Source organism: Nannobrachium achirus (assembly GCF_963921795.1).
Source record: "Nannobrachium achirus genome assembly, chromosome: 18".
NCBI classification, from domain to species: Eukaryota; Metazoa; Chordata; class Actinopteri; order Myctophiformes; family Myctophidae; genus Nannobrachium; species Nannobrachium achirus.
In genome coordinates, this window is record NC_137825.1 from 30721159 (window position 1) to 30742280 (window position 21122).

A 21122-nucleotide genomic window follows, 5' to 3' on the forward strand; every position below is an offset into this window, starting at 1 on the left:
TGTTTCTGTCTACCTCTGTTTGTACCAATCGTCTCCAGTGTGATGTGCTGGTCTGGTCAGGACTAGGAGGTCTGGTGGAGAGGGGGGAGGGGTATAAGAAGACAAGGGGTGGGGGGGGTTATTTGGTCTTTAGCTTGCCCACCTCCCCGTTCAGCTTGCCCTCCTTGGCCAGCTTCTCGTTGAGCTGGCACAGTTGGCGGAGGAAGCCATCGTTGGGGCCGATCTCCCGCTTGTACCTCACGGTGGCCACGGCCACCCGGGCATGCATCCTGTGACGCTGCATGAGGTAAGCCACCACCATGGTGGGCGAGCGGCTGTACCCCTCCCTGCAGTGCACGTACACCTTCCCTGGAGGACACACACACACACACACACACACACACACACACACACACACACTGTACATCAATTTTAGGGCTGGGCCATATGGACAAAATCAGACCCTTCCTCACCCAGGAGGCAGCCCAGCTCCTCATTCAGACATCTGTCATATCAAAACTTGACTATTGTAACTCTCTCCTCACTGGTCTCTCGGCATGTGCACTTAAACCTCTCCAACTGATCCAAAACGCCGCGGCACGACTGGTCTTCAACCAGCCTAAGTTCTCACATGTCTCTCCCCTTCTCCGCAGCCTCCACTGGCTCCCGGTTGCGGCCCGCACTGAATACAAAACACTGATGCTGACCTTCAAAGCAGCCAAAGGTATGGCTCCTCCATACCTCCAAGACCTGATCAACGCCTACACCCCCACCCGTTCACTTAGATCAGCCAACACAGGGAGGCTGACAGAACCCTTGCTAAAAACTCCAGGGCAAAAATCCACTCGTCCGAGACAGTTTGCCCTCCTGGCCCCCAAGTTGTGGAATAAACTCCCTGTCGCACTTAGAACAACGGACTCACTCGCTAGCTTTCGCCGTGGACTGAAGACTCACCTCTTCAGACTCCACCTAAACCCTTAGCACTACAGAAAATCAATGACCATACATGAAGATAGTTAGCATTTGTTTTTAGTTTTTTTTAGAACTTTGATTATATTGTGTTTTTTCTAGATAGATATCCATTTGCACTTGTTATATTGCTGTTGATGTACTGACATATTATCTCGTGATGTTTTGTATCTGCTTATTGTAAGTCGCTTTGGATTAAAAGCGTCTGCTAAATGCCTAAACTGTAAACTGTAAACAAAATCAAATATCACAATAGTTTTGACCAAATATAATTCAAATATGATTCAAAATCGATAACATTTTAAGAAAGGGGTTGGGGAGACATCCTAAACTAGACCTCAGCTGGGAAAAGCTAAGAGGCAGGTTTTGAAGGAGGGGAGAGAGGGGGGGGATCTTTGTCAGTTGGGGATTGCATTCCAGAGAGAGGGGGCAGCAATACCCCACAGGTACAATATTAATATCTTCATATCAACATCGATAATATCATTTTCAAAATAGCATACCTACAAGCGCACAACGTGTCGCGATGCGGCAGATTATAACATTTCTAAATGTTTTTGAGATTTTTGGGATATTAGGGCTTAAATGATAAAAACCAGGAAAAGACAACACATATTATATATCACTATATTACAATATGATATTAATTAAAATCCCAGACGATATCTAGACTCTAGGGCAGGGGTGGGCAACTTTGATGATGGTGAGGGCCACTATATTTCCACCTTCACTCCAGAGGGAGTGAAGGTGGAATACAAAAGAAGCAAAAATAGCCGATCTACAAGCTGCGTTTTGAGCTTGTAGATCTGCTATTTTTGCTTCTTTTGAATTGGAATCCTGAATTATTTTTTTGTTATTTTTTAATTGGAATCCTGAAATGTACACATTTAGTTATATATTCATGTTGACTCTATGAACCTAAATACAAATACCTACATTGGACATAAAAAGAAAACACATTTGAATACTACTATACTAGTCATTAAGCTACTAATATAGACTGACGGAATTAAAGCATGTTTGGAATTGTAACAGCTGAAATCAATAACATATCAGTATTCTGGTATTAACCTGCGGGCCGCATTAAGTGAAGGTGAGGGCCGCATGTGGCCCCCGGTCCGTCAGTTGCCCATCTATGCTCTAGGGTCTAGGCTATGGGGAATTCAGGAAAGCTGTAATAATAATAATTTTATAGTGCCTTAAGGCCGCCATGTACTGAACACCAGCAGGACCTTCTTTCCTGAGTTTCCCTCACACTGACTCCTATAAGCAGCTAGCCTTTTCTCCAGTCTGTCCCTGTTGTCTGTGTCCTTCTGGTTAAAGACTGGTTACGTTTAATGGAAGTTCAAGGAGAAACTTCCACCGAAAAAAACAAAAGACTAAAAAGAATGACTTTGTTTAAAATACATTAAGTCTATTTTAGGAATGCCTTGTTGAATGTACGTAATGTTTTTACAATGTTATTGTGCTTCTCAGTTATAGGTTGTGGGAGTTAGTTTTAAGAGAGACAAAAGCGCAGGGAACAGACCAGAGCAAACTCACGCTCACGTCATACAGAATAGATTCTGTTTGACAAGTTGGACTGATATCACACTGAAAACAACACTGTACAGGCAGACAGTTGATGAACGCAAGTTATGATTTTTTGCATACATTTTGGAATACCCCCAAACAGGCAAGGCCTCTGTGATCTTTGGATGATCTTTGCGCCTCCATCAACCCCTGCCCGGACCCCAGGTTGGGGAACTCTGCACTAGGCCATGTGGAAAGACTTAGTTTCAACACAACTGTAGTGCCACATTCTTAGCCTGATTATCAGACTGAAGTGGGCGGGGTCTATGGGGCTGGATACAGGCTAACCACATCCTGCCAACTACGTGCAACCATGCAGGTGTTTGTCTGTGAGGTGTGGGGGTGGTGATGTACCTCACAATGTTCCTGGGGACTGCAGTGTGTGGGTTATGTGACAGTGAACAGGAATGCTTTCAAGAATGTACTCTGCACTGTGTGGGTGCAGGGACGTGCTGGGCCCCTGATTCAGCCCGGGAAAAAGAGTTGGAGAGGCCCTCATTGCGCGCTATAGAGAGATGTCTCTCTATAGCGCTGCTGCTACTCAAAGATTTGCCATTTCAGATCATGACAAGTGACAAGCCAGTGGGCCGATTACATGAGTTATATTTCGTCGTTGTCGGGTGGAAACCTTGTATGTCCAAAACCGTTTGTTTTGTATTTATCATTTTAAAAATGATTTAAACTAGTGAAAACAGCCGATCTACAAGCACACAACGCCTCGCACCACGAGGCGTTGTGTGCTTGTAGATCTGCTGTTTTCACTACTTTTGTGCAACAGCCTTGTATGATGAAGCAGGGCTTTGCTTTGCGAAAGAATGTATAAATTTGAAACTTGGAGATACGAGGTTTCTGCCCGACAGTGACGATACAGCACAGCCCCCAAAATGGAACGAAGGCCGACATTTTATTTTTAATTTTTTCCTAATGGCCCGTCCCCGCTTTCAAGAAGGTACTCTGTACTCTGTACTGTGTGTGCGCGAGCGCGTGAGTGTGTTCCATAATGAATGGCCATATTCCATTCATTATGGAATATAGCCCACACCCCAGGAGGAATGCACCTTGCCATTTGTAACTACCTGCTAGATTGCCAGAACGCATGCAGGGAAAGCTATTCATAGTCGCACTTCTTGGCCTCTGCAGGTGTTTAACTCGATATTCTAGCAGGCACATCCAAAATATTGAAATCTGATGTCCGCAGTGTTTGTCCCCTGGGATGCCAGGTTTTTCCATCACCGGAAGGTTTTCAGGTTCTAAAAGAGGTCTTGCCGCCAAATCCAGTGGAATTGTGCGAAATAACCCAGAATTATGTAGGCCTAATGATAAAAATATATTTTCTTAAATTACAGTAATTGTATGGTTCGACCGAAAACACTTTGTTTCCTCGTTATGGTCAGAATTACATTGATTTTTGTATGACATATGACTTAAATGTTATTGCCTGTGGTATGTGCTACGAACAGGCTTGACAGTGCTGAACTATGAACGAACAGAGAAAAGAAAAGGCAGATAATGTCACAAGCTGCACACTGTTCCACATACACACTATACTTTAAAATCCTTAATTTAAACAAGATTTGACTATGTATGTAGGAAGATGTGACAGTCTCCTTAGAAAAGTTGTCTCGTCTCGTCTCGTCTCGTCTCCTCTCCTCTCGCCCATCGCTACTGATATAACCTGGGTGTTGGGGTGCCTCTGCCAAATTGCCTGGGAATTAAGATGCTTTATAATTGCTCCTCTGGGTCAGAGAGGACTTTAAATCCATTGCCATAAAACACAGGTTTCAGGACACCAATTAAACGTGTCCCTCTGGTGTGTCAACACTGGTGTGGCCCCTGGGGTTGTAGCTCTGGTAGAGATGAAGAAGGATTGCTCTTCGTTTTTGTAAGGCATTGTCTTCTTTGTAAGAACATTCGGCAAGAATTAGCAGATCTACGGGGGGGATTTGAGATGGCCAAAGGACTGGTTTGTTGCCTGTGATAGATAGATAGATACCTTTATTATCCCAAGGGGGAAATTCAGTTGTCCAGTAGTAGCACAGCAGTATACAGTTATTTACAAAGTTACAGAGACGTAAGAAAAAATAGATAAGAGGGAAAGAAACAAGAGAACAAAAAAAAGAGCAGTACAGTACCAATAAAGAGAAGGTGCATCAATAGAGGGGGCGAATAATATATAAGTATATATACATAAAGTGTCTTGCAAAAAAGACCATAGCAGTCAATGCTAGTTAGTGCAAACAAGTATCTCACTGTCATTGTTAAACAAAGCAAAAATACTCAGAAACTACCAACACAAACTAATAGTGCAAAGTCAAAAAAAATCAGTGCGAAAAAAGAAGAAACTAGGAAGCGTGTCACCGCAAGACGCACATGAGCACTCTTCCTGGACGGTCCTTTTGGGTCAAAGTCAATACAGCAATAGTTCCTTAGAGGTCAATGTCAATACAGCAAAGGTTCCGTCAGTCTAAGTTAGGAAGGGAGACCTTTTCAAGCGTCCGTTATGTGTCTCGTTGTACAGCTTAAGGGCAGCCGGTACAAAAGATTTTCCTAATCTCTCACATCTCCGTCCTGGGTAGGTAAAGCGGTCGTTTCCTCTCTTACTCCAGTAACTGGTGATCTCTAGATGGAGGGCTGTGTGTGAGTGTGTGAGTGAGTGAGTGAGTGAGTGAGTGAGTGAGTGAGTGAGTGAGTGAGTGAGTGAGTGAGAGAGAGAGAGAGAGAGAGAGAGAGAGAGAGAGAGAGACAGAGAGATGACAGATAATGAGATGCCAGAAATCAACCTCAACATGTCACCAGCTCATGAGATGTGTCATCGCCTGTTGTCTCCAAGTCACAATGCCACCGTTAGTTGCCACTTGTTTACCTCACTCTAACCCAGAAACATGCTGGATTTAGGTATGGTCCAACACTGGTGGAATTGTCTTGACTCAACTGGGACACAATCTCATAACAGAATGTGTGTCAGGGCTCAGGAGTGTGTCAGATTTAGCCTGACACACACACACACACACACACACACACACACACACACACACACACACACACACACACACACACACACACACACACACACACACACACACACACACACACGTTGACATACCGTTGCCTTCGGGTGGAAAGCATGTATGTCCAAAACCATTCCTTCTTGATCATTCATTTAGAAACATTTTTAAATAGTGGGAAAAAGCAGGTCTATGGGTTGTAGATCTGTTATTTTCACTACTTTTGTGCAGCACTCTTGCATGATGAAGTAAGGAATCAATTTACAATAACAAAACAAAACATGAAAGGTTTACATATGGAGATACAAGTTTTCTGCCCGACAGTGACAATATTCAGGACTGTCTTTCCCTCTGTTGGATCCAAAAGCTTGTACCTCTAAAGCTCCCTGTACATCATCTGCCCTAAGGCTAAAGGAGTCTGTTGCTCTTTTTACGCTCGTCTTTTGAAGACGAGCAACAAGAAGAGAATCTGTCTCAGTTTCATGTCACAACTGGTGGGAACAAAGTGCCGAGAAGCTTGTGAAGTGACACAGACATGGGGTTCTTTTGATCATCTCTTTGAAAGGCTTTGAGTTTTGTGTAGACCCCAGTCTGCTCTCTGTTCATACGTACATTCATAAGCCTTTAGGGAATTAACTCCTGCTACCTCAGACTCAAACAACCACAACAGTAACACAACTCACGATAAAAGCAGAGAGCATGTACAAATTGCATAAAGATTGCGATTTCTGGGGTCAGTTCCCAGATCTGTCAGATTTCAAACACATTCTGTCACAAAGTTGACAGAAGATGGTTCTGGTGACTGATACTATTCTTCTATTGCATGAGAGGGCTGTCACTTTTTTCAATTTATCTTTTTCAATTTTTATTATTTTGTCATGATTTGAAATGTGTGGGTAAAGTTGTATAGTAGTAGTATAGTTGTATTGTACAGTAATTAGATGGATGATGTTAACTAAAACTCAAACATTTTTTGTTAAAATTTTACAAATGTCTACAATAGGTTGACAAAGTATAAATTAGCCGGGTTTCCCACCGAATTTACCTTTGCCATTCTTGTCGGCCAGAGCCTTGTCAATGTAGTCAGCCCCTTCCTCGAAGTAGGCACTGAGGTTGAACTGCTCCGTGTCGTTGGCCTGGATACCGTGGTATGTGATGCCCGTGCCAGCGTAGAACTCTGCGTTGGTGTTGACGTGCATAAAGGAGTTGCCCTCCGCCACGTTGAGGATGTGCGTCACACCCAGCTTCTGCAGACGCATCACATTCTGTGCCACAAACCTACACAAGGGCAGATCAATACAACGTATGGGATGAATGAGGAGCACTCAACTACAATGGAAAACAACCAATTTGGGGCAGAGGTTCTGAATTGGTATCCAGGGAGTGTATGTGCACAGTTTGGCAGCGACTGGTCCAACAGCGCCGGAGATTAGCTGGTAACGGACGGACGCACGTACGGACGGACGGATGGACGGATGGACGGACGGACGGACGGACGGACAGGGGCGAAAACATACTCTCCCCCATGCCTTCGGCTGGTGGAGACAATGAGGCCCCCTGCAGCCCATACCTCTTCAAATAATATGCTCATAATTTACAGCGACATTTCAGAGTGATTTGGTTACACAACACTCTCAGGTCTATATCAGGCAGGGGAGTCAAGATTAGGTGACCCTGGATGGGTCCCTGTGGACTGCTGGAGGTCATCTGTCCTGCTCCGCAAGACTAATAAAGAGCTGCTTTGCCCCCCGCTTTGCTTTATGGCTGCTGGAGGGAGGAGGCAGCCCATCTGTCTCCATGTCAGCTGCCCCGGGCTCCTTCAGAAGGTGATGGAGAGATGCAGAGCTCCATGAGATCTTGGATCAGCTACGCAAGACTCTTTTCACACTCTCACACACACACACACACACACACACACACACACACACACACACACACACACACACACACACACACACACACACACACACACACACACACACACACACACACACACACACACACACACACACACACACACACACACACACACACACACACACACACACACAGTACTGTGTCTCCTCTCTGTGCTGTGATAAGTCTGGGCTAACAGTGCCATGCTACATTGAGTTATATTTGTTACAATAAAGACCTCCATTTTCTTTTTAAAGTGTCACGTTGAGATTGACTATTTTCACAGTTTTTTACACCACCATTGTACAACAGGAGTACAGGAGTACAAGTAAAATACAGCGTTAAGTGATTCAGTCTAATGGATTTAGTTGATTATAAAAAAGTCATGTTGATATGTAAGAAATTATATATACTGTATATATTATATGAATATAAAAAAACTTCTCAATTAATCTATAAACCAAAATCGATAACACCTGAAACAGGAGAATAGGCAGGAAATGAATAGGCCAACCGAATCTCCAATGTCTCACGTTACTTAGTGGCCTTTATTTCATGAACTTAAAATATAGATAGTTTATTTATATTTAAAAATATATATTTGAGGATATCTCAAGGGGCCCCCTGGCAGTTTGCGTGCGTGCGTGCGTGCGTGCGTGCGTGCGTGTACATGTTGGGACCCTCAAACATCCATGAATACAAGTCATCCATTGAGATATCCTCAAATATATTTTAAATATAAATAAACAGTAAAAAGGACATGGAAATGTAATGTCTGCTTAACTTTAAATACTTTCAAGGGATTTACTTCACAAATATTGCATTGTTTATTTTTACTGTCAGTCATTTAAGTAACTATTCTTCTTTATAATAACATTTTAAAAGGGATATACTGCACTGCCCATAGTAGCCCATAACGCGCTCCCATAGACATGCAAATGTGTATAATAGGCTTTGTGTTCACCTGGCAGTGTTAAGTTCACACTGCCATAAGTAAGTGCAGACTCAGAGAACAATGGAGCTGCAAATCTCTCTAGCAAAACGGGTCTACAAGCCTGCAAGATGTCAAGGATTTTGTGGTCGGAAAGGGCAATTGCAAACGACGTAGTGACAGTCAACAGTAGGGTTGGGTATCGTCAGCGATACTTTTAATGGTATTGATCGCATGACGTCGATACTATCGAGTATCGGTTCAGATAAAAACGAACGATACCTTGTTTCGATACTCTTGAATACACCCCTGGCCGGTTGCATCTGTAACAGTTGGGCTACTGAAAATGTAATGACTGCTTTAGTAGGCTACACTCATTAGCCTACTGTGAAAATAGCCTATAATGTTTATTATTATGATGATTCTCCAACGTCTATACTAAAATGGCTGAATAACTGTCTTAATAACCTATTGTGGTGTGTAAAATAGCCCATAGAAAAAGGCAAATAATTATAATAATAATAATAAATAAAAAGTATCGAAGGTGAACGATACCCATCCCTAGTCAACAGTGACAGTCCAACGAGAGAGAGATAGGGGCAGCAAGCGAGGGAGAGAGATGTTTCCTCCAGAATTAAAATGGACAAAAAGATTAAGCGGGGGGGTCTGGTTCCTCCCCCAGATTTTGTTTTTTTAACATGATAGTAGGCCTTGATGTATTTTTCAGTGTTCTGGTGAATTTTGGGAGTTTGATACCAAATCCAGGAGAAAGGATTCAGGATTCAGGAGACACCTGTCTCTGCCACCATTGGCAAAGATAATATAAAATGTAAAAAAAGACACCTGTATCCGAAGGAAAAGGGGGAAAAAACACAAAAAATGTCTGCCAGCCTTCCGGTGGATTTCCGCACCAGCTTAGGGGCCTCAAACTGGGGTTTTCCTGGGGCCTCCTAAACCCTAAGCACGGCCCTGCTTGCAGTACATGCAGTATGCATCAACCAATGACTCTCTGTCTCTAGCTTGCTTCACCTGGCCCGTTCCTGCCTCCTTGCCCTGCTATCTGCAGTCCCAAGACATTCATTATTAAGTAGTTATTAAGTAGCAAGTGTTCCTCAAACGGAACAACCGCAACTTCAGACTCCACCCTCAGCCACAGGCAGCACTTTCACCCTTCAGTTTACAAATGATTTTGGACGTGATTCAGGAGTTAGGGTTGACAAAATACTTGATGTCTGTCCATATTTAGTATGTGATCTGGTGTAACTTACTCTGTATGTACGTGATAGGATGCGCTGATGTGCTGCGTCTTCTACGGATCATGATTGCAGATCAAGGTTTTCTTAGCGATTATTCTATTGATTACCTTTTCGTAATTGATGATGTGCATCTCTGTGTCTTCTACTACAACTACTGTTGTTTTTATTTTATTTTGACACTTGCTTTGGCAATGTAAAAGTAAGTTCTCTCATGCCCCCCCCCCACTAATAAGGTGTCCTATGGCAAACGCTGGGATGGAGATAAAGAAATTCTGAAAGAAAGGAATGTTCTGCTGGAAGACAAAGAGGTCAAATGCATAATTGCACAAGATCTGTTCTTTCCAACAGTCATCAAAAGTGAACCCCAAAAGACTAAAACAGAGATCACAACCCTGCAGAAGGAAGTCAGATCACAGGGGAAACAAAGGACCAATACACCTGAGGAGAAAACACTTTGCCGTGCCCTTACTGCCCGAAAATGATGTTCTATTCCTGGACTAACAGGCCCCGCTCTGCCTAGCTAAGCCAAACACTACTGTTCAATTTGACTGGATGAATAAGCCCTGCCTAATGACAGGAAGTACAGTAAGCGATTGGAACCACGAAAGAGTGCTTCCATAAAGCCTAAAGTGGTCTGAGATAAAAGCATCTCAGTCAGAGCAGCGCAGCCCCTCACAACCCCATCCATCAATATTCACTTCTAAGCGGTAAAGGGTGGTTATTTATTTTTTCTCCAGAGACTTCAAAAACAGATTTCCTAACTGCTTTTGAAACATGGTATTAAATATATCAATAGATGGAAGAAGTCTCAAAGTTAATGACATAATTAGTTGCAGGGGTGTCGCACCAAATTCTGGGCCCTGGGTACAAGGATTCACTGCGGGCCCCCCGTGAATGTTCTTCATAGGGGGAGGGGGTTTAATGACAATTAGTTTCATGCGTGAACTGCAATCCACCTGGTTTCACATCCAGAGCAGGTTACAGTTCATCTTCTAGTTCCTCCTGTGGCAAAAGTATTGACTGTCTGCATGTAAATGCATGCTACATGCTTAAATATAACAATTTAAGCATGTAGTATACGGCCAGAGCACTTAATTGCTCCCTATGAACTTCAGAGGGGTTGTGCACTGTGTTGATTCTGTGCTCGTTAGTGAATGAAAGTATCAAAGACGGCTACGGCTACCTGTTTGATGCCTTTCAGAGAGGGGACAAAGAAGTCCCTGCAAGGTTTGAATGTCAACATAAACAGTGGAACAGAACCATAATAAAGCCAGGGGATGTGTCTTTCTGCAAGAAAACACACCAGGACAATAATATAGTGGCTGATAAAGGGAAATGACAGAGAAAACTTTTGTAGTCTGTTGGCCACACCTCGGGTCTGTGTATGGTCTGTTAGAACTGTAATACAAAACCACCAAAGTAACGCTCCTGCAGTCATAGATCAAAGCTGTACAGGGTAATATTGCCAACAAGGATATTTTGGAAAGCAACACCAGTGTTATACAATATGCAACTTTAAAATGCATCAATAAATATATTTCTGGTATATTTCCGGTGCATATGTCATTTTGGGGGCAGACAACAAAACAATATTCAGAGAAATTGTCAAATAACAAATTTACGTGCAAAAATATACCAGTGAAAGATCATATCAAGAATAACCCGTTAAATTGAAAAGGTTGCACAGTATAACTTTTTGAACATTATAACTGTGTATGGACAGTTTTATTATGTTGCTATCTAGCCATGGAATGTATGTTGTAACTCCTCAAGGCTGAGGCAGCATAGTAATCAGTGACCAGCCTCTCTGGACCAGACCGTGGTCAAAGCATAGCCTCTAGACCCTAGGTTAATTATCAATCAATACCACTGTCTCTGTCACACTTCTCTAAAAAATTACACACATTCACACTTGGGAAATGCTTCAAACAACCAGGTAAACGTAAGATGTTGTGCATTGGTTAATGGTTACAGCCAGCTCAGCCAAGAGCACCCTCACAGATACAGCCAATGTAGGGCTACCATACAACTCAAACATCATTAGGCATGATGCTGATGCAGCAGTGAAAATTCAGCAAAAAGCTAAAGTGCCAATGTGCGCTTAATATCACATATGAGTAACCTCACTGCGGGAGGATCTCAACATGTTACTGTGGATGGTGTGATAGAAGTCACAGCTGAGGAGACAATGCAGTTTATCAGGCCACAAAGAAACCAAAAAGCTTGACATATTTTCAGCCATCTCTCTCCCTAGTCCCTACAAGTCAAGAAATCCCAGCAGGACCGTTTTATTTGCCGGTGCCAACAGCTCGGAACTGAAATTCATAAATACTATTAAATATTAATTGTGCAGGTATTTCTCAGCAGAACTGCGGGAAACCTTGCATAAAATGAATTTAGGATGAGGCCAGTATTGCTGAATGATTTAAAGTTATTTCCAGAGGCAAAATAATGTCTGATCACAGCTTAAGGTAAAAAAAAAGAAGAGGCCTATGTTATATTTATTTTTTCTATTCCAACAATATTTTTGTTGGTTTACAGATAAAAACAGAGGCCAGGTAAGGATCATCAAGCCTAATTCCACAAGATTGGACAACAATGCAGAGATTGGTTTGAGGAAGACTGTGTTCAACTCAGAGAACCGAAGACATCGCCTGGTTCTCCAAAAGTCATGGCAATCTTAATCTTAATCTTAATCACTTAACAGTGACTGGGAACTAACAATCTGAAGTCACTTGGCATTCTATGATACTCTGGAATCTGTTATTTATCATGAGGGCAGCCACACTGGTGTTCTTTAGAAAATAATCAGTTGCAAATCACTCACCCATAATAGGGCTGCAACTATCCATATTCTATTTGAGCAATATTACACAAGGGTGTGCATTATGGTTATTGGAATGCCAGCCATGCTGCAGTAACAAGGCGACAGCCGAGTTCCGTTGGGAGGGCTGAAGTGCCAATAACCACGATAAAGCACGACCCTCAAGTTTAATATTGCGATTATACAACAGTTACCCTTAAAAAACATGTCAACTTAATTTAAAGGTATATTCAGTGATTGTATTTCATTCAAATAAAAATATAATTGGTACATTTTCCATTCATTCTCCTCACTAGAATGTGTGCTGACCATATAAGGACTTCCACCATGGCCCGTGTTGCGAGCATAGCTAGATTCCGTTTTCAGAGGTGGCCAGCCAGTCCTCGACCAATCAGGGTAGAATATGGCCGTAGTTATGTTATGATGTTTAGTTACGATGGTCAAAATAAAAGTTTTGAGAACCACAGTCGCTCTGAATTAAGAACGTCTGCTAAATGCCTAGATTGTAAACTACTGAACTCATAAAATGCCACATTCTCGTAGTAAATCAGTACCATACATATCCTGAAGCTGGAGACGCAGGCCTACCGATATTCAGTGATTGTGTCTAATGATCAAAACGAGAACATTATATGGTGTAGAAAATCTATAAAAAACTAAACATTTCCACGCTGTGACAAGATGACCCCCAGCCACTTTCATTATCACTGAATACACCTTTAATCGTAATCAAGATATTCAATGGAAATGTATACATTTTTAATGCCAGATTTCGCCACTATGTCCCTGACGTAGCCGCTTAGTATAGTGCTGGACAGAACCGGCACAGCTGATTCCGACCGTCAGGTCCCTATCAAAACCTCCACCGGCTGTCAGTCAGTCTGTCCGTCTGTCTGTCACACGTCACGTCACACTTTTGCCATACTCATATCTCCGCCACCGTTGCCCCTATCCATGCCAAACTTTGCACACACACTCCTTGGCTGCCAAACCACAACCTCCACTCATTTCTCACATGGCCCTCTTCTAGCGCCACCATGAGGCCGATTCTTGCAAAACACATTTTTGGACACTGCTCCTACAGATTTTGCCCTAAAATCACACAAACCGGTACACAGTATCTCTAAAGTCATGTCATCAACATGGATCGCTCCCATTTCCCATATTCCCTCCTGATTGGCTACCATTGCCTTCTAAAGTTTGTGTTTGCGACCTGACGGTCGCTTATCTCCCGATTAGGGAGTCTTACTGGTGTTTACATTTGATTAGACCTGTGTGGTAATGCTCATTATTCGCACGGCTAGAAAGCCATTTCAACCAATCAGATTGCTTCTTTGGAACTACCTGTTGTATAATAGCAATTACTCTATTGAGTCCAGTCTGCTACTGGCATCTCCTATTACATTCCCACAAACCCACGAATCGCTGTCAGGCATCAGAGCCTATGTGGTATCCGCCTGGACCGCTAAGCCAGTGGGTGCCCGATACAGGCAATCTTTAAATCATAAACCGCTTGTTAAACTGATTCAAAAGATGTTAACATTACACATTTTAATACCATAAGCTACGGACAAGCTTTCCAACACTCTGTTTTGAGACTTGGCCAGTTAGAGTGGCATATTCAAATAGATTTTGTTGTACCACTGAGGTAATGTGCTTGCATTCTGTCCTCTGTGCCCCCTTCCAGCACTGTCTTGGCAGTGAGTGGAGTAAAGTGATGGATTGGACGGACACAGTACATTTCTCAGTAGCATCATGGATTTGTTCTTTTATATGATGGAGCGAATTAGAGGCCTTCGGTTGGAAACATTATGACACAGCATTAGAGCTCAAGTAAACATATCTGAAACATGTAATTTGTGTTTTGTATTATTGCGACCGTCAGGGAGCAGTTTACTATGAAAACCTCCACCGGCCGTCCGTCCGTCCGTCCGTCCGTCCGTCACGTCACACGTCACACCTTTGTTTGTGTACGGTGTGATGTCATATATCTTCAGTATGACATCACACCACATGTGTAAACAAACCTTTGTGTACGTTGCTGTGGCAACAGTCTGTTGTTGCTGGTCTGTTAGTGTACGTTAGCAACCACCTTAGCAACCATGGTTTTACCCTAGCAACCAACTGTTTACCCTAGCAACCAACTGTTTACCATAGCAACCATGTTTTTTTACCCTAGCAACCAACTGGGCATAAAAGGGATTCTGTTAGGGATCTCCATATATGGGCATAAAAGGGATTCTGTTAGGGATCTCCATATATGGGCATAAAAGGGATTCTGTTAGGGATCTCCATATATGGGCATAAAAGGGATTCTGTTAGGGATCTCCATATATGGGCATAAAAGGGATTCTGTTAGCTGTTAGTGATCTCCATATATGGGCATAAAAGGGATGCTGTTAGGGATCTCCATATATGGGCATAAAAGGGATTCTGTTAGGGATCTCCATATATGGGCATGAAAGGGATTATGTTAGGGATCTCCATATATGGGCATAAAAGGGATTGTATCCCAGATGATGCCATGTGGTGTGATGTCATTTGTTGCGACCGTCAGGGAACAGTTTACTATGAAAACCTCCACCGGCCGGCCGTCCGTCCGTCCGTCCGTCCGTCCGTCCGTCCGTCCGTCCGTCACACGTCACACCTTTGCCCTGCTCATATCTCCGCATCAGTATGACATCACACCACATGTGTACACAAACCTTTGTGTACGTTGCTGTGGCAACAGTCTGTTGTTGCTGGTCTGTTAGTGTACGTTAGCAACCACCTTAGCAACCATGGTTTTACCCTAGCAACCGACTGTTTACCCTAGCAACCAACTGTTTACCATAGCAACCATGTTTTTTTACCCTAGCAACCAACTGTTTACCATAGCAACCAGATACGCAGAGCAGGGATCTCCATATATGGGCATAAACAGGTGACATCACACTGATGTCAGATACTCAGAGCAGGGATTTCTCCATAATATATGGGCATAAAAGGGATTCTGTTAGGGATCTCCATATATGGGCATAAAAGGGATTCTGTTAGGGATCTCCATATATGGGCATACAAGGGATTCTGTTAGGGATCTCCATATATGGGCATAAAAGGGATTCTGTTAGGGATCTCCATATATGGGCATAAAAGGGATTCTGTTAGGGATCTCCATATATGGGCATAAAAGGGATTCTGTTAGGGATCTCCATATATGGGCATAAAAGGGATTCTGTTAGGGATCTCCATATATGGGCATAAAATGGATTATGTTAGCTGTTAGTGATCTCCATATATGGGCATAAAAGGGATGCTGTTAGGGATCTCCATATATAGGCATAAAAGGGATTCTGTTAGGGATCTCCATATATGGGCATGAAAGGGATTCTGTTAGGGATCTCCATATATGGGCATAAAAGGGATTGTATCCCAGATGATGCCCTGTTAGGAGATCCACACTAACAGAATCCATATATGGTCCTACCGACAGCTGCTATAAGCCAACCCTGGCGATAAGGTCTGAGTCGAAGAAATGCTTCTTTCCTGGCAAGAATTGCCCCTTTATACTGTAGGGCTCGTTTGTGTATTGTATGACATCACGCCACATCATCGGCTGAGGACTGTGTGATGTCATCATATCTCCATATATGGAGACATAAGTTGCTCATGCCCAAATATGGGCTGGTGAGGTCAGACTTAGTGTGATGCGTAGGTTATCTCCATATATGGAGATTCAACTTCAATGAGTAACCATGGCAAACTGTCAACTGCCCGTATGTCTTGTTGTATATACTGTAACAGCAGTTGCCAAAACATTCAAGACGTCAGGGATCTAGGCTACTGAGTGATGCATGTTTTTTTTTCTCTCTCTACTGAAGCTTGTATCAAAAAGTGTCACACATTACCTGAATTCAACAGGTAGACAGACACACACCGGGCTTTGTGAGGATACATACTTCTGCATCCATGCACTACATTCATCTCACACAATCTGCGTACAGAATACTAGGTACTGGCCTTACTGGAATGGTGAGCCGTAAATTCCCTTAGATGTCGACTTGTTCATTACACAGCCTACCACGGATTTATGGTTTGGCCCATGTACCATATAGTACTATGTACCATATTAACCACTTAAACCCTATAACCGGCCCCCTTTCCTGTTTTTGCTAGATACTTTAGTCGCGATATATTCAGAGATCTACAAGGTCACATGCCCATTGTTCTCTCTTTTAATTGTCTCCACCAGGCCGAAAAGCATGGCCGAGACAATGTTTTGCCCCCTGTCCGTATGTCCGTCTGTGTGTGTGTCCGTCCATCTGTCTGTTACGAGCTAATCTCCGGCATTATTGGCCAGGTTGCTGCCAAACTGTGCACTCACAGGCAGTGTGTGTGTGTGTGTGTGTGTGTGTGTGTGCTCGGAAGAGCACTTTTTCTATTTGTTATACTCTCAGTAATGAGTGTGTAGCTGAGCAGCCACATGCAGCAAGGCAATCAGAGGAAGCTAGATGTGGAAAGAGTACTGACAAATCCTACTCAAGTAAAAGTATTGTTACTTTTAGTGAAAATGTACTCAAAATACAAGTACAAGTACTAGTCCAGGAAATTACTCAAGTTAGAGTACTCAAGTAGCCTATTTAAAAGTACTCACAAAAGTAAAAATGACCCCCCACCCCTTTACATTCATTATATGTCACACGTTACCCGTTACCTAAGTTGTCCCAATGCATGTTATTAACCAGGAAGAGAAAAATACTATTCAGAAATCCACTTTTAATAACATTTCCTTGTCTTAAGAGAAATCTGTATGTAAACAATACACAAAAATCAAATGCTGCAAATATTGGAAACCTGCAAAAACCCTTTACATGCTAACCTGACTGCGCCAGATGGTGGCAGCAGTGCGTATGCCTGCATACCGCTCTGCTTTTACCATCTGGGCTTGAACCGATGCAGAACCGATGTAAGGGGCGGGCCATTTTTTCAAATTCTTTAGCAGGTGATTGGATGGTGCCGTCTCTATCACAGTCTGGGAGTGCCAACTCCAACCACTCATATTGGCCTGTCTGCATGACGTAACACCCAGAATCCGCCTCCTGGGTTTCCACGTGGTCTGCAATCAGACTCTATTGGCTCAGAGCCGCTCAGAGCCGCTCAGAGCCCGCCCGTAGCTGCCACTGATTCGTCCGGCCCGGGACTTTACGAGTGTTATCAACTCTCCCCGAGAAATCCCAGATGGTAAAAGCAGAGCAGTATGCAGGCATACGCACTGCTGCCACCATCTGGCGCAGTCAGGTTATTTACATGCATGATAGATTAAAAACTCTCCCATATATATAGCTTTTTGAATGACTCTCTAAGATGCAAAGTATTTTAATCTGTGATGTGTCTAAAAGTAAAATGTGAGAAAAATGGCTTAAACGTGGCACCATAAATTAAATACTTTCCCTTTGTTTTATGAAAATAATTCATAGTGATGTACTATGAAGATTAACCATAATCCTGCACTACTGCCACCTGGCGGGGTTAGCAAGCAGCAGTCCCAATGTTTTCATAGGTATAGGGACAATGTCAAAAACCTGAATTTACTCATTACTCATTGTCCAAATGAAAAGTAAGAAGAAGAGTATTTACTATTTAAATTACTCAAAGTAAGAGTAAAAGTTGAGCATTAAAAAGAAATAGTACTTGAGTAGGCTACTATTACTTGAGTATTTTCCACCTCTAAAGGAAGCACATGTGCTCTACATTTAAAAGTTTCTCTTAATCTATCTATTAATGATGACCTTGATTGCTTGATATGACCATGGACTCACTTGTAAAAGAGATTTCATAGCTCAATGATTTTCCCACAGTTTACATGATTAAATAGAAATTCATATTTTGCTCATTTGTGTGTGACACCGTCTGTGGAATGAAAATAGACTATTGATTGCAATGATTGCAATGAAAGTAACACCTGTTTGAATCCTGTCTCACCATTAAATCTCACGTTGTGATAGCATTTTAACAAACAAGAAAAATATGCCAAAATGTGTTCCTTTCTCATATGGCATGCATGTGAAAGTGAAATCTCGGCAATTCGACAATAATTGGAGAGGGTGAGTCTGTGTAATGTTGAAGGGCATTTAAGTCATACCAAAATGACGCTGCATGTCAGGCCATTGATTGGGTCGCGTCGCCAAAGGTGTCAAACAGAGAATTTTCTATTTTTAGCCATGACGCTACAGCCCTACAAATAATCAATGCGGGAATCCTTTAGGAGGATATCGCATTCATTCAATTATGTTTAATTGATCGTATGCGAATACATCCACCCTGTCTCCAATTCGCCAATATTGCGAGTCTCTCTTGTTATAGGCCTAGCCCTACTGATCAGAGCTGGAGAATGTGAAGGCGCTATTAGATGCCAGCGATAGGAGGAGCCGAGGAGGGGGGGGGGGAAGAAACAATGAAAGAAAGACAAATTAAAATGGAGAGGTGATCTCGTTGAGGCAGATATCGTGCCATTTGTGCGCTCTGTCGTCCTTTCACGCCAGTGGGTGGGGTGTCACGACTCACGAAAGCTATTTCTCTGTTTCCGTCAAAGGAAAAAAAACAGGTGTAGGCCTATTTCTTATTGTAATTAAATCATTGTTTTGCCTCGTGTTCCACCGTCGGGGCTGCGCTACCTTTAGCCTACCTGGTGACAGTGGTGGAAAAAGTAGGCTACTCACATTTTGTACTCAAGTAAAGGTATCAATACTGCAGAAATAGCCTACTCTGTTACAATAATAAATAATAAATAAATAAATATAATAAATACAAATATAATACATAATATAAATAATAATACATAATATAATTATTATTATTATTATTTATTACTCTGTTACAAGTAGCCTAAAAGTCCGGAATTAAAAATGTAGCCTAGGTCTAGCCTACTATAAATAAAAAGTACGAAAAGTGTTGGCATAAAAATAGCCTTATAGGCTACCAAATGTAAAAGTACAAAATGTTTGAAAATAGCAGAGCTACAAGCTCACAACGTAGATCGGCTATTATTAAATAGCAAGGTATAAAATAGGGCTAGTGGATTAATGTAGACATATGTTTCATATCATTTATATCTGCAAACTATTATTAACTTAACTAAAGTTTTCAAATAATTGTTAGTTGAGTAAAAGTAGACAATATTTGGATCCGACTCCGAGATGTAGCCTAGTGGAGTAGAAGTAAAAGTATTGAAAAAAATAGGCCTAGGCTACTTAAGTACAAATTCCTCAAAATTGTACTTAAGTAGCCTACACTTGAGTAAATGTACTTAGTTACCTCTGCTTGGTTGATAATAGGCCCTATAGAGGACCACAATGGAATATTTGTTTTACGGATTCGTGAATATGACACAAATGATAAGAAAAATCATTATCAATGTATCATCATAAAATAAATGCGCGCGCGTGTGTGTCCATTGGTGGAAGTGGAGTTCTCCTTCTAACGCAATGGACCAGAGCTAATCACATCACCATGAACGCATGCAGGGACTGTGTGAGTGTAAGTGCAGAGACTCACGCGTTGCCTACGTAGATCCTGGGGAAGACCTCGTTGAAGTGTTGCGTGGGCAGGCTGTAGAAGCCGTGGCCGTTGATCAGGAGCTCGTTGAGTTGGTTCACGTTGACCTGCTGGCTCTTCTCTGGCGAGGCGGGGACCTCCTCCACCGCCACGGGCTGTGGAGCAGGCTGATGTTTGGCAGGACTCAGTTTCTTCATGGCTCTCTCACTCACTCAGACTCAGTCACACACCCACGCACACACCCACCCTCCCACCCACTCTCTCTTTCATACACGCTCTCTTATCGCTCCTCTCTTCCTTCACCGTCCATATAGCCTACAAACAAGTGTCTGGTTAGGCTACTGCCAAGCAAACCGAGAGTCGTTGTGTCCGTTTCCGTCGTTGCAGCATTTTTTATCGTCAGTCAGTGTGTTTGTCACACACTTGTTCCGTGCATGTCGATCGATAGAAAACAGATGCTCTAAAAAACAGATGCTCCGGTAGGTGGATATTAGTCTGTACACAGTCAGGATGGAAGTGGCGGGAGAGGAGGAGGAGGAGGACGACAGCAAACGAGTCGACAGTCGACGAGAAACGACCCCGATATCAGGGCGGGGGTAGGTGGTGACTAGATCCCATTCCCATAGCCCGGATAGACGCGTCGAGGTGCGATTGGCTATGGATGGTTGTCAGGCCAACCGTTGACAACATAGTTTATGGTAACATGTGACATTTGATTACCACATGATCCACATCATCATTTCGAAGAAGAGACTAGTTTAGCCAATGCCCACTGTGTGTGATCGCGCGCACGCACGCACACGCACGCACTCCGCAGGCACGCGAGCTGTAAGAATTATCAAAAATGTCAGGGTGTGTTTTAAGTTTAAGTCACTTTGCAACAAGATTGCATGTCAATCACAGCGTGAATGTCCCTCGGGGTATGGGATCGAGGTTGGAGGAAGAAAGTGGTTCCCCCAACGGCCTGTCCTACAGTCCTACTTCTACTGACATCCCTGTTTGCACAGCACACCTATCTTGTCTTAGAGAAGCGTCTTTTATTCATCCATTCGCCTCCTCGAGGCACCTCACTCAGTAGTGCGCGAGAATTGTCTCCTCCAACGGTAGGATGGGGCCTTTTCTAGTTTTTCCTAGATTCCCTGACCTGAGCTATCCAA

At 42.9% G+C, this 21122-nt stretch overlaps 1 protein-coding gene across 1 annotated transcript; it reads right to left on the minus strand.

Moving 5' to 3' along the window:
* Nucleotides 1-118: 118 nt before the first annotated feature.
* dusp3a (dual specificity phosphatase 3a) lies at nt 119-20162 on the minus strand (the record flags this gene model as incomplete). Its single annotated transcript, XM_080747921.1, has 3 exons — nt 119-348; nt 6571-6803; nt 19966-20162. The coding sequence occupies 3 exons, from the start codon at nt 20160-20162 to the stop codon at nt 119-121; spliced, it is 660 nt and encodes a 219-aa protein (XP_080604047.1).
* Nucleotides 20163-21122: the final 960 nt, after the last annotated feature.